The sequence below is a fragment of the Silurus aristotelis genome (genome assembly GCF_946808225.1).
Source record: "Silurus aristotelis genome assembly, chromosome: 29".
Taxonomy (NCBI): domain Eukaryota; kingdom Metazoa; phylum Chordata; class Actinopteri; order Siluriformes; family Siluridae; genus Silurus; species Silurus aristotelis.
In genome coordinates, this window is record NC_139602.1 from 9,558,542 (window position 1) to 9,573,261 (window position 14,720).

Here is a 14,720-nt window from a genome sequence, read left to right on the forward strand (position 1 = left end):
CTGTTTACTTCTGTGACACGCTGCCATAAAGTCTAATAACCACAGCACAAAACATGTATGCATTGAAGGGCTTAGCTTCTTATTGACCACAGTGTTAGAGATAAGTTCAGATAAGAAAGTGGTCAAATAATCATTAGATGTTGTACAACACCAAATAAATCAATGCACACGAAATGTAGAGAATGAAAAACTCTGGCATGTTTCAGACCTTGACCTTGTTTTCGCGCTGCTGAAAAAAAGACCAGAGATTAGCGATGAACAGGATACATCGCTTTGGACTAGCTCCATGTCTGGGAGTGTATGAGATTGTAATGATTGTAGGTAACCTGTAAAGGTATGTGCTGTTTGTGTATGAGATGTGTGTGTGTGTGTGTGTGTGTGTGTGTGTGTGTGTGTGTGTGTGTGTGTGTGTTTACAGGTGGAATACTTTATCTTCATGTGGACTGCTTTTATGCTTAGCTTTTTCTGTTGATATGATAAAAGTGGCTCACGCAATGTGCATACTGTAACAATAACAATCCCTCCATCCTAGCTAGTAGCTATCAGCTAACTAGCCTAGCATGCTCTCTAGATGAATTATTATCAATAATACAGATGAATTGAGGATGTCGCTTAATGAGAAGGTTGTTTTTCTTCGCTTTTCTTATGAGTCTTGACACGTTTTTTACCACACGTTTCTCCTTTGTGCCACTTTTTTTTCCTTTCCAGCCAAATTGCAATCTGAGAGAATTGATTGAGAGAAAACAACAAATGTTTTATACTAAAATGGTGGACCCTTTTTTCCATTCTTGAAGCTGTTCTGTGTAAAAAATCTGAATTTAATAAGTAATTAATTAAGTAAATACATAAACAGCTCGTTTGTGTGTGTTTTGTTATGCAAAGCGTGATTCAAAAACTTGATTGAAAATCTGGAATGCTTTTTAAACATCCCATTCCCCGTTTGCTGTTTTAAGAGCCTCCACTCTTCTGGGAAGATGTTCTGCTAGATTTTTGGAGTGTGTTTTTGGAGCTTCATGGAGATGCCAGGTATTGATGCAGGTGAGGTGAGGAGGCCTGACGTAAAAAATTTATATCAAAGGTGATCAATAGGGTTGATGTCAGGGCTTTATAGCAGGAGATCTTCCACTCCAACCCATGTAAAGCAAATCTTCATGTAGCTGGTTTTTTAATTGTCTGTCCCTAATTTGGTGTGAAAAGTCGAGTGTCAAAATACTTTTGTTCTTATAGCGTATAATTAATTGACTTAATAACTAGGACGTGATATTGGCCTGAATATTCAATAAAGTATTTTAGTTGCTGTATCTTATGTTCGGATTCTAGCGAACCCGTGTTGATTTATTCATTGATAGAGGCTCAAAGCACTTTTGTAAATCGCTCTGGATGAGGGCGTCTGCTAAATATCGTAAATGTAAATGTAAAGTGGTGTATATTGTGTATTCAGTATTACTGCTACATTTTATATGCGGTTTCATGTGTGTGTGTGTGTGTGTGTGTGTGTGTGTGTGTGTGTGTGTGTGTGTGTGTGTGTGTGTAAAATATATACTAAGACATATGGCACAGACAAAGGCTCATGTTGCAAACCAGGGTCAATACTGTAGGCTGTGTCCCCCATTGTGGACAAAAAAACCCTAGTGTTTGCCCTCTTCTTGTTCAATCATGACCCCCGATTCCACTTCCTTTTATTATAGAGTGCTGTTTCTCCACAGGCCCATTCAGTTTCAAATAAGATCCATTCAGCCAAAATAAACAGGCTTTGAAGAAGCAGCTGCTGGCTGTGGACACACAGATGAGGTCATGTGTCCCATCGTCTCAGTGTTGTAATAAAAATTCATTTATCTTACAACTCATTATTTAGCACTGTGAGAGGCTCAAAAAGTCATATGTTTTATTTAGGGGGTCATTAGAAGATTCGTAGTAGAATTTAGAATCGTAGTAGAATGATGATTAAATTAGGAAGCTTGAGACACAGTCTGTACCTCCGGTGTTAATAAATAAAAAATAAATAAATAAATAATAATAATAATAATAATAATAATAAAAAAAAAAAAAAAAAAAAATATATATATATATATATATATATATATATATATATATATATATATATATATATATATATATATATAAAATGTATCAGCTTATTATGCAACAAAGAAACAAAAAAACCTATAGATTGGATGAAAGGATGAAAGCATCAAGCAACTCAAATAATCACTCTTTACAACCGTGGTGAACAGAAATTTAATCTCAGGAATTAGTAAACCACTTCTTCTTTTCCTTCTTTCGGCTTCTCCCTTTAGGGGCGCCACACTGGATTATCCGTCTCCATACCCCTCTACATCTGCCTCTTTCAAATACCTGCATGTCTTCCTTCACCACATCCATAAACCTCCTCCTCAGTTTTCCTCTTTTCCTTCTTCCTGGTGGCTCCATCCTCAGCATTCTCCTACTGATGTACCCCATGTTCCACCTCTGCACATGTCCAAACCATCTTAATCTCACCTCCCTCACCTTGTCTCCAAAACATCCTACATTCACTGTCCCTCTAATGAACTCATTTCTAAACCTGTCCACGAAAATCTCAACATCTTCCGCTTTGCTACCTCCAGCTCCATGAGGATATCTTAACGTGGGTTGAAATTATGTGGAAGATCTTAGGTGGCCTGCTATAGAGCTATAGAACCCTACATCACCTGACTTTGCGGTTGAATGAGAACAAATCTCCTTAAGCACGTTTTAATATCTAGTGGAACATCTTCCCAGAAGAGTGAAGGTTATATGCACACTTCAGGATATACTGTTACAGGAAAACCCCTCGCATTCATCACACCACTCGGTGATTCTTTATTAACTTCATACATCAGCACAGAAGAACTGGTCTGGAGAACATATGTTCATCTTAACCCTTTCATAAAATCTACAAAAAGACTTGGATTTCTAGTCTGAGCTTGTCGTTTCGAAACGATCCAGACTCAATGTGATAAAGACGGCCCTGATAACAAAAACTGGAGGAGATCTGGCGTGATCTCGCCATGCAGATATATCACACGATTCAGACGAAAAACAACAAAAGCGTGACCGGCGGCAGAAGTGACTCACTTTCCTACAGCCAGAAACGAAACCTCGAAGTTATAGCTATCGCTTTCCTTTGTGTCCAGGTGTGATGTTTTAACAACGGCACCCTTTCGGTTTGAGTCATGGAGAAAATAAAAGAGGACCTTCGAGGTGGAAGTGTTTTAGATGACCTGTTTTTTACACAAAAATGAGACACGCCCGGTTTCTAAAACATCTCCTTTTGAAAATATATTGGTTTGTTTTTCTCTCACCGGAAAGCGGCGAGGTTTTATCGTGAGGCAGGTGTGTAATGATGTTTGGCTTCTGGAGCTGTAGGACTGATCTCTGTTTGCGTTGTACCTTCTGCAAACAGTGTTGCGGAACCGCAGATGTTTGATCTCCACACACAGGAATGAAGCCTTGCAGCAAAAGGAAGCCATACCTCAGTACCTGTGGAAGAATGAGCACAAGATCTAAAGGGAGACTAAAGGGACTCAAACGTTTGTCCATATAGTGTAGAAGGTCAGAAGGCTCTAGCAGCTCTGGTTCACAGATATATATGAATGTTTTTATGAGTCACGTTCCAGGTTAGCAATCAGATTTTAGATATTCTATGTGAAAAAGAATGATGTCCTCAGGAGCCACTATGGAATTTTTCGGGACCTACAGCTACAGCTAGACCACGGTGATGTTCCTTTCTCAGAAGAACCAATGCTGATCCTGTGTACCACCAACAACACATACAATGTGAGCAATTAACATGTGAACATCAGAACTGGATCATGGAGCAAAAAAAGGGGATTTTTATGGGGATTGGCATTTTCTTTCACATCTGGACAGCCAGATGTGCACGTGTGTGTGTTTATTGCTTACCTGGGGATAAAATACCCCTGGATGCACTTTGAAAATTAGGAAAGATGTCCCACTAGATGTTTGGGTGTATTTGGGGAGATTTGTTCTCACTAGGTTTAGATGTTATGACTAATTGGTGTACAGGGGTGTATAGAATGAAATCTACAGAATTTACAATGCACAAAAATGTCCTTGCTCAGTGTTCTTCAAAACACCGTATCTGGCAACCCCGTGGTCTGGTCTGACAGATTGCTGTGCCTGCAGGCGTCAGTGTTTTAATCCTTCAAAACACTTTATCTGGCAACCCCCTGGTCTGGTCTGACAGATTGCTGTGCCTGCAGGCGTCAGTGTTTTGATCGAGGTTCTAACCTGAGCACTCAGGGTTTGGGCGAGGCTGAGAGCTTCCAAGTCCAGAACGTCATCTCATCTGTCAGTTCTGCGGGTGAAGGAGAAAATCTGGAATTCTTAGTATATTCATATCTGATGCCCCAGCCCCCCCCCCCCCCCCCCCCCCTTATCCATTCCGTCCACCTAGACCTGGAGCGCCACTGGTTTCTCGGTAAACTTTGCGCGTGTCTTTCATAAGGCGCACGCAGCGCAAATGTACCGTGTGTGTGCGCCACCGCGGCCGTTTCGCGCCGCGCGCAAAACCGAGTGGCTCTGCGGCGCCCTGGCGCACCACTTCGGCCGCGATACGGGAGCCGAGAACGAGATCGTGGTGCTGGCCACGGGCATCGACCAGTACCTCCAAGAGATCTTCCACCACCTCGCCTACGCCAGCAGCGGCGACCTGGTGTCCGGACAGGACTTCAGGCTCCTCTGCGCGGTTCTCGGTGTGAGCGCGGGGGAGGATGGAGCGGAGCGGGACCTGTGCGCCTCGCTCCCACCAAGTCTCGGTTTTAGGGAGTTCCACTCGCGCCTTTGCGGCTTCTTCGCCGCCCGAGCCTGCGATGCGCCGTCCTCTGTGCGCCTTCTGATCAGCGAGGAAACGGAGCACGTGGAGCGCGATATCAGGGTGAAGTGGCCGCGGGTGCGGCGCAGAAAGTGCGTCAGCTTCGACCTGACCCGAGACCGGAGTGCAGACAGAACAGCGCGCGGCAGGATGGACACCGGGAACGTGTGCGCACCAGATCCATGTGAACCAGGTGAGGATCCAGGGCGCACGGATTTTTTATTTATTGTCGGATTATTTTTTATTATATTGGTCGTTGGTCGTGTTGCATGCTTATATCCACAAAAATATTCCTAAAATAAAAACAAATGCATATGCAGGGGGTTCAAAACATCACACAGTGCACCTTTTTTTTTTGAGGGAAACATGTGAAGCTCCACAAATATGTTCAGTTTAGGATTTTGATCCTGGAGATATCAGCATGCAAGTTAAAGGTGCAGTTTTTCATTTTCTGTTTAATTGCCCTGGGCTTTTTCTTGTCATAGAAATGAAATTTATGAGTGAAGATATTGGTGTTGTAGGTTATTAAAATCCTTGTTAGAGCAACATCAATCAAATGCTAGAAGAAACTCAATTCTCAAATAGGCAACTTTTGCAAATCATTTGCAAAAAGGAAGTTTTTATTGATACAAAAGAGAAGAAATAAACTACAAAGCATTTTCCTAAAACACAATAAATGTGGACACTGAATAAAAAATAAAATTATTTTTGATGCATGAACATTTACTCCATTGACTGCAGGACGAAAAGGTCAGCAGAGATCGTGGCAGGAGCAGGTGGAGATGGAGAACGCCGGTCTAAGAGAGCTTGTGGAAGACCTGCGCTCAGCTCTTCAAAGCAGCGATGCTCGGTGCATGTGCCTCGAGGTGGCTTTGAGAAAGGAACGTCTGCACGCACCTGACAAAAGCTCTCCACAAACCACCGAAAGGCAAATCAGCTTGGCTGGCTGCGAGCCCAAACTGGGACAAAGTAACCAAAACAGGCGCACAAAGGACCTTATCAGAGAGCTGGAGCTGATCCGTGCTTCACGTGACGGCCAGCTGGAGGAGGCCATGAGGTTCAACCGAAGGCTGGAGGAGGAGCTTATAACGGCGTATGTAGAGGTCAGCAGGCTGGAGGAATTGGTCTCAAAGCTGAGAAGAGAGAGCGCTGAGATCAAGAGGAGAGCCGAGGAGGCTAGAGCAGCTCTCGCTGCAGGCCTTGCAAGGGTCAAAGACATCCAGGACTGGGCGCAGAAGGTCAAGCCACTGCAGGAGAAAGTCCAAAACCTGGAGACGGAACTGGAAAGATTTAGGTAACGATAATCTCAAACTGTGCTTTTCTGGTATTGCCTTTATCCAGAGCTTTTAATTGTTTCATGTATACAGCTTGCGCAGTTGAGGGTTAACCTGTTAGCCTTCGCCACAGCTTTTGGGAATCTGAAAATGTCCTACCTAACTTTAAATGTTAACAGTTCCTGATAAGAATGTGCTACATACACAATTTAAATACCTTTAAAAAGAAGACACTTTGAGCTTCACTGTTTAAAGTTGATATTGCACAAAAAGATAAGAAGTTATAGAAAGTTATATATGATGAAGTACCGTGAATTTTTTTTTTCCTAAATTGAAATTTTTTACTTCTTCATATATAAATACATGAAATCAGTCTTGGAGCAATCCAGAAAAGTACTGGTTTAAAAGCCACATGTCTCATGAGTTTATATTTAAAATTGAATGTCCTTTTTGTTTAATCTATTGCTAAACATTAACACCTGAGAACAATGGGATATCGGTTGTGCTGGCGCAACCCTGACGACTAACGATCTGACGATCCAGCTTGGTGGTGCTGGGATTTGAAATCACTACCTTCTGATTAAAAGTTCAACACTGAGCGACCACTTCCACTTATATTTATTACCAACAATATGGACAAAGTATTGGGACATCTAACCTTTCCAGCCATGTGTTTTTTCACCAAACTGTTACCACGAAGATGGAGGCATGCGGTTATTTAGAATGTCTTCAGATGCAGCATTACATTTTCCCTTCACTTGAACTAGGGAGATCTAAACTTTTTTTTTCAGCATGACAGTTGGAAGTAGAAGGTTATTATTATAGCAAATAGACACTAAATGTGGAATGTTATATACAAAAAGCACATACCAGTCTTATGTTCAGGTGTCCACACATTTTTGTCCATATAATGTACATTAGAACAGATATAAATGTAAATTTTTACCAGCTTCGGCTCCTGTCTGTCTGGATAATTTCTAAAAACTTACACAAAAATTACAGTTATACATCTGAGTGTTACAAAGTACTGGCACTGGAGACTTTTTCTACAAGGTCCTGAAAGGTTTTGGTAATGTTAGTAAGTGTGTCCATGTAGTAGGTTAACCAAGTAGAACAAAACCATAACATTGAGTCAAGAGATCACATTTAGTCCATATTAGTCCAATGTCCATATCATGGAGATTTTCTGAATGTGAAGTTCAACAGACATTATTATCAGTATTTTATCAGCATATTTTAACGGTGAGGTGCCAATACTTTTGACTGATCCCTAAAATCATCAATAGGTAGATACGTGGCAGGACAAACAACCCAAATCTCTCTCCATTTTATGTCATTGTGTTTAGTTCAGCTTGACTAGTGTACCAAGGAACCATTGGGATTGATGGCTGTCAATCAAACATGCTCATTAGAGTATTAGGCCACGCCCACACTTAATTGCTTCGATCAGTGAGTTCTCGAATTGTTCTCAATGTTTACTATTATGCACTTGGTGACATTTTGTTTTTTTAATTTACATAGTATTATTAATTGTAGCAAATCAGCATGTCCACCCAATCACCCACCTCTCATTCTATTAAACCCCAAACATGTAGTAATGTGGAAATTCTGACAATCCTTTATTTCTGAAAATCTGAAGATCATCAAATTTCCCCCTGTTTTTGCCATAATCCTTAATAAAGAATCTCAGTTTTCCTTTATGGGCACAGGAGATCTCTCTCACATCTCACACATGTTCAGAAGATTTCCCTCTGACTGGTATAAATTTAAGCCCTGAGGATAAGGAGGATCAGAGATGAGTCATGCAGAGGGCATGGTCTGGAAGCAAAAATGAGTAAGATCTTGGGCGCTCGTTTTTCCTAAGAAACGTCCCGAGCTTCATCACAATCACAACACTGGTCATGACTAAAGTGGTCAGTCACTGTAGGCGTGTCATTATAGCATTTTAGTATATCCTTTGTCAGGTTTTCTCTCGAGACTGGCAGTGAATCGTCTGCTCACACATCCCATCAAAGCTTCACAAGCTGTGTGGTTTAGTCTCCTCCTTTTTCACTCACTCGTTCCGTTTGAAACACCAAAAACAGCCGGAGGGGACGATGGCAGTGACTTCAATTCAGGATGATATATTGTATCATCTTACATGCATACGGAGGGTAAGATATCCAGGACAGCAGTGTGACACTTGGTACAAAGAAGTGTTTCGGGGAAACGCCACCAACGATACAGGGGGCTGAATTTAATTACGGAATAAAACAAGCGAGGGTGGGATGTTCCAGGAAAATACTCGGTTGCTGTTACAACCCTGAAGGTATTCATTTACAATCACGCCACATCCTGAAGTGTTTTATTCCGCCTATAAAACCAGAAATAACACTAACTGGGCCGTGTTTACGTGTAGTTACCTTTAATGTTCAGGGAAAGTCAAGTTAAAAATAAAAGCTAGTTATCAAATAGCATTTTTTTCTCTTTTAATAACAAAACAAAATAAAAAAAGTAATGACATACGTAACCATACACAGTACAACGTGCAGTTAAATGCCATTTTATGACCGTTTTTACTGCATAAAATAGTCACATTCATCCCAATAGTGTTGAGATCAGAACTCTATAGCAGGCCACTCAAGACCTTCCCAAAGGTGTCCAATAGGGTTTGGAGATCTATAGCAGATCTTCCACTCCAACCCATGTAAAGCATATCTTCTTGGAGCTGGTTTTGGGCACTTTCATGCTGGAACATGTTTGGGTTTTCAAGTTCAAGTGAAGGGAAAATTCTATGCTACCAATTACAAAGACATCCATTACAGTTGAATGCCTCCAACTGGGAAGAACCACATATGGCTGGAAAAGTCAGATGTCCCAATACTTTTGTCCATATTGTGTGTGTTTATGTGGTAGTGTGTGAGTCCAGGCTCCTTGTGTTTCCCTAGTCCAGGGACTAAATTGCCTGTAGGAAGAGGTTTTCTGGTCAATTTATCTGTATTGCCCTTTAGGAAGCAGACTGTGACAATGAAAATAGTCCATTGTTCGGATGGCTGAGGTCCTTCATTATCTTCCTGGCTTTGTTCCAGCACCACTAGATGGAATTCAAGCCAGGAAGCTCAGTGCAGATGGTACTGTATGCTCAGCAGATTGCACCATTCTCAGACCAGCTCACTTGTCCTGCTTGTTGCTCTTCTCAAACCAGGATGCAGCATTTTCCATCAGGATGCTCTAAATGGTGCAGGTGTAAATGTTACTGAGCAACTTAAATGGCAAAGTATCTAAGGCATCTTTCTCACCTGGGTGTTGATGTGACAGGTCCATATCAGGCTCTGACACTGGAGACTCCTTCTGTAGATATAGATATGACAACATATTAAAAATGATGAATTTGAAATACAAGTAACTGTCCGATTGAGCTCGACAAGTACAGTATGCGCTACAGCTTGAGGTGAGGTTGAAAGGAATTCCAGGAAACATATTTGATGTCTTTTTTTAAACTTCTCCTTTATCACTAGAACTGGTCCACCCATATGCCCATGGCTGTGATTAATTGAAATCATCAGAGTAACTCAGGGATGGTGTAATGCTCATTCCTTTCCTAAACAGACAAGTTTCAGCCTGCAGGTTCACATCCTGTGTACACTGACAACACACAGCGCCGTATCTACACTTCCACACATGCATGCTATTCACTATACTGTCTCATTCTCTCAACTCTGGAGCAAATACCACCCTATGATGGTCTTTATTTTGCACGAAAAAATAGCTTTTAGCGTATGAACATCTTTCTTTAACGCCTTACTATACTATCCAAACCTAGCCATAATGGTTGCACAAGTCAGTGCACTCTTAGTGCCGGTCCTAAGCCCGGATAAATGTGGAGGGTTGTGTTATGAAGGACATCCAGCGTAAAACATGTGCCAAATCAAATATGCGAATCACAAATGAGAATTTCATACTGGATCGGTCGAGGCCCGGGTTACCAACGACCGCCACGGGTATCGTTAGCCGACAGGGTACCGGTGGAAATTGGGCCACTGTTGGCCGAAGGAGGAGAAGGAGAGGAGGAAGACGTCTACAGAGACAGCAGGGAAAAGAGAAGTGTAGGAGAGTGGAGGTTCGGGTTGGTACTTTAAGACATGCAGGCAGTTGGTGTGACAGAGGAAGATGTAGAGGACAGGGGGTTGTGGAGACGGATGATCCGCTGTGGCAACCTCTAATGGGAGAATCCGAAAGAAGAAAGAAAAAAGAAAGAAAAGTCTATCCAGCTTTCTGACCTCCTCATTTAGACTCTCTGCTCAAACAAAAAAAGCTGTGGAGCATGCCGGTGGAGATTCATTCAGCCACATTCTCATTCATCTCAAAGGATATGTTTATATAATATGGTTATATGTTTGGAGCTCTAGAGCAGGAGATCTTCTACTTAAACTCACGTATAGCACACCGTCACGAGTTTTGCTTTGTGCACAGGGGAATATTATGCTCAAACGGATTTGGGTCTCCTGGATCAAGTGAAGGGAAAATGTCATGCTACTACATTCAAAGACGTCATGTGCAATTGTGCGTGTCCAGCTTTCAGGTAACAGTTTGGGGAAGAACCACATATGGCTGGAGAAGTCAAATGTCCCACAACTTATAACAATGGACATCGTCTTCAAACAGTCAAAAAATATTTTTAAAAAAGTCAAAAATAGCGCATTAGTATAAGTTTGTTCATTATAATTGTAGGTTTGTCCATAATAAGTGAGCCAATGGCGACCGTGACAAGGAAACCTCCCTGAGATAGCATAAGGAAGAAACCTTGAGAGGAACCAGACTCAAAAGGGAACCTCATCCTCATCTGGGTGGCACCCATTCATTACATTTCCATCATTATTGAGGTGTATTGTTCAGCGATGGGCGCTTAAATGCAGAACTGCACATGCAAACTGCGCCACTGTTGATATTTATTACAGTCTAAATCCATCCTCATAGTTCTTGAGATGTTCATTGATCTTTAGGCTGTTCATTTGGAACCATCCCCAGGTGCACAGAGTCTCCAACCGAAGAGAAGAACGAGACAGGAACACTGGTTACTGGTTCCCCCAGGAGCGTGTTAAACTCACACACATTTGATTTGTTTGCAGATCGAAGTGCACCTGCATGGCTCAACATCAGAAAGGACCTGGTCCTCCAGTCGAGTCCTTAGAACCTACAGCACGTGTGATTCCCACTGGCCGAGACTCTCAAGATGAGACCCTCATCAGAGGAGGTATCGATTTCACTTCATTTTCTTCTTTGTTACTTTTTACCTGGCACCCATGATTTATTAATTTATTCAGTAGTTTATTAACAGCAGGTCTTTGTATAATTAAATCAGATTAAAATTACATTTTATTTTCATCTACTTTTTTTTTCCACACTAACTTTAGTACTGTTTTATAAAACATTTAGCTATTGATTGTAATGTAAATCAATGAAAATGACGACTTGTGGTGATGGCAGAGGAAGCCCTGCAGAGGGCGGTAGAGGGCCGAGCATCTTCAGACGAGGAGGAGGAGGTGAGGGTGAAGGACGAAGGCCAATGCTGTCTGCTGGAGGTCAAGAGACTTCTGAACAAACTTCACAACTGTGCAAAAGGGTGAGGAGAGTCGTAAACACACTTATTTAAACCTGACCTTGCGGTTTAGTTTAGAAAATGACTACAGTTTATTCTCACTGAGTAGCAAGAGCATGACGATGCAACGCTGAAGACTAGAGACGTGGGAATACTGGTGTTGTGTGATTTCTACATCACAATATCCATCGTTTGGATCGAATTGTACGTGCTGAACACGTGTCTTTTTCTAGATGCCAGAAGATGGCTTTGTGTCATCTGCTCCTGTCACAGAACTCTCCAGGACTTTATAACAATCAGATCGGCTTCACTGGACCTTCAGAGGCGAAGGCGAGAGGACTGAGAAACCACATGCTACTGGATGGAAATAAAACAGATAGAGTAAGAATACAGATGGGAAAAACAGTGTGACCTTTACAGGTGTTTCAATTGTGCAAGGGTTCAATAACAGCGCCCTATCGCCATCTACTGGTTAAAACATTTCACTGCATCGCACCGTTTTTTTTAATGGCGAAAATCTTAATGATGATTAGAAGAAAAAATATGCGTTTGATTGACATGTAAAAAACTTATACTATAAACTTCAACTCTCCATATAAATTACATTCATGTATATTTAAAAAATACATATGTATAGATAATAAAATGCATGTTTCTTTTTAAAATGTGGACCCACACTACAGTCCCCCAGACAATACAATTCCTTAAACACTTCAGTACATTAAACACTTCAGTATTCCAAACAGGGCATTATTCTTAATGCGTCCGTATCCCAAACACTACAGTATATCGTACACTTCAGTATCCCAAACACTACAGTATATCGTACACTTCAGTATCCCAAACACTACAGTATATCGTACACTTCAGTATCCCAAACACTACAGTATATCGTACACTTCAGTATCCCAAACACTACAGTATATCGTACACTTCAGTATCCCAAACACTACAGTGTATCGTACACTTTAGTATCCCAAACACTACAGTGTATCGTACACTTCAGTATCACAAACACTACAGTATATCGTACACTTCAGTATCCCAAACACTAAAATATATTGTACACTTCAGTATCCCAAACACTACAATATATCGTACACTTCAGTATCCCAAACACTACAATATATCGTACACTTCAGTATCCCAAACACGACAATATATCGTACACCAGTATCCCAAACACTACAGTATATCGTACACTTCAGTATCCCAAACACTACAGTGTATCGTACACTTCAGTATCCCAAACACTACAGTATATCGTACACTTCAGTATCCCAAACACTACAGTGTATCGTACACTTTAGTATCCCAAACACTACAGTGTATCGTACACTTCAGTATCACAAACACTACAGTATATCGTACACTTCAGTATCCCAAACACTAAAATATATTGTACACTTCAGTATCCCAAACACTACAATATATCGTACACTTCAGTATCCCAAACACTACAATATATCGTACACTTCAGTATCCCAAACACGACAATATATCGTACACCAGTATCCCAAACACTACAGTATATCGTACACTTCAGTATCCCAAACACTACAATATATCGTACACTTCAGTTTCCCAAACACTACAGTGTATCGTACACTTCAGTATCCCAAACACTACAGTATATCGTAGACTTCAGTATCCCAAACACTACAATATATCGTACACTTCAGTATCCCAAACACGACAATATATCGTACACCAGTATCCCAAACACTACAGTGTATCGTACACTTTAGTATCCCAAACACTACAGTATATTGAACACTTCAGTATCCCAAACACGACAGTATATCGTACACTTCAGTATCCCAAACACTACAGTATATCGTACACTTCAGTATCCCAAACACTACAGTATATCGTACACTTAAGTATCCCAAACACTACAGTATATCGTACACTTCAGTATCCCAAACACGACAGTATATCGTACACTTCAGTATCCCAAACACTACAGTATATCGTACACTTAAGTATCCCAAACACTACAGTATATCGTACACTTCAGTATCCCAAACACGACAGTATATCGTACACTTCAGTATCCCAAACACTACAGTATATCGTACACTTCAGTATCCCAAACACTACAGTATATCGTACACTTCAGTATCCCAAACACTACAGTATATCGTACACTTCAGTTTTCCTTTCAAATCAGTTTTAGGTAAATTTTTGTCAGTAACAAAAAACCCTGACACGGCATAATCTTTTTTGTATATTTTGACAGAGAATCTCACGGAAGACGCTGAGTAAAATCCTGTTGAAAACACTCGATCTGTGCAACGTGACAGGTCAAGGTAGCGAACACAGCGTTTTTTGAAAATCATTTTATTTTTAATTATCAAAACGTTAATTTAATATGATAATTTATTTTTCTAGATTTATATCGAATTCACAGAATTCAACTTTGTGTTTGACATTTTGGTTCGTGGTTTTTGGGGTTAATGAAGAGAAAAAGTCAATTAATTTTATTTATTGGAAAATTCAATTTTCACCAGTTTGCTTGTATTTACATTGAAGTGCATAAATAAACCAACGTCTCTTTTGGCTACAGAATCCATTCCCATCTTCCAGGTCATGGATGCTCTTTGTCAGCAGCTCATCTCCAGCGATCTGGTGTGTGTAGACGGAGATGTCACAACATGGCGAGGTGTAAACCCACATCACCAAAACACCACAAATCCTATCCTCATCTTCTACTGAAAGACTCGTCTAGTTCATCCAGGTTGCCAAGACTTATTCACAAGCTCAAATCCTTGCATCTTTGAGAACATTTGTGAGTTTGTTTGGACAAAAGCAGCAGCCATATGAGTAAATCGAAGTCTATTTGTATAATTTGTATCTTCTCAGTGTATAAAAATAATATGTAAAATTAAAAACAATTGTTTCACTTCCAAATGAAATCGTTTTGGTTGCCTTTAAATTATTTTCCCCTCAGGATCGAATGAGTTTTTTTCCAGGATTCAGTTATTGATCCGGATCCTATTATGGTATCGTT

The 14,720-nt window shown here is 40.8% G+C and overlaps 1 protein-coding gene and 1 long non-coding RNA gene across 4 annotated transcripts; one reads left to right on the plus strand and one right to left on the minus strand.

Moving 5' to 3' along the window:
• The first annotated feature begins 316 nt into the window (after window positions 1-316).
• LOC310722689 (EF-hand and coiled-coil domain-containing protein 1) lies at window positions 317-14,625 on the plus strand. 3 transcript variants are annotated; one of them, XM_083535304.1, is made up of 8 exons: window positions 317-334; window positions 4,439-5,048; window positions 5,597-6,149; window positions 11,238-11,362; window positions 11,596-11,731; window positions 11,941-12,088; window positions 13,950-14,019; window positions 14,297-14,625. In XM_083535304.1, the coding sequence occupies exons 2-8, from the start codon at window positions 4,505-4,507 to the stop codon at window positions 14,488-14,490; spliced, it is 1,770 nt and encodes a 589-aa protein (XP_083391430.1). In that variant the 5' UTR covers window positions 317-334; window positions 4,439-4,504; the 3' UTR covers window positions 14,491-14,625. The 3 variants fall into 3 exon arrangements, with proteins under 3 accessions (XP_083391430.1, XP_083391431.1, XP_083391429.1); XM_083535305.1 differs by lacking the exon at window positions 317-334 and having other exon boundaries at window positions 3,704-5,048; window positions 14,277-14,625; XM_083535303.1 differs by lacking the exon at window positions 317-334 and having other exon boundaries at window positions 4,238-5,048.
• On the minus strand, window positions 6,000-9,467 carry LOC310722760. Its single transcript, XR_014532479.1, has 3 exons — window positions 9,408-9,467; window positions 7,000-7,106; window positions 6,000-6,135 (listed from the first exon to the last, which is right to left on the minus strand). It is a non-coding gene; the product is annotated as an uncharacterized lncRNA (long non-coding RNA).
• Window positions 14,626-14,720: the final 95 nt, after the last annotated feature.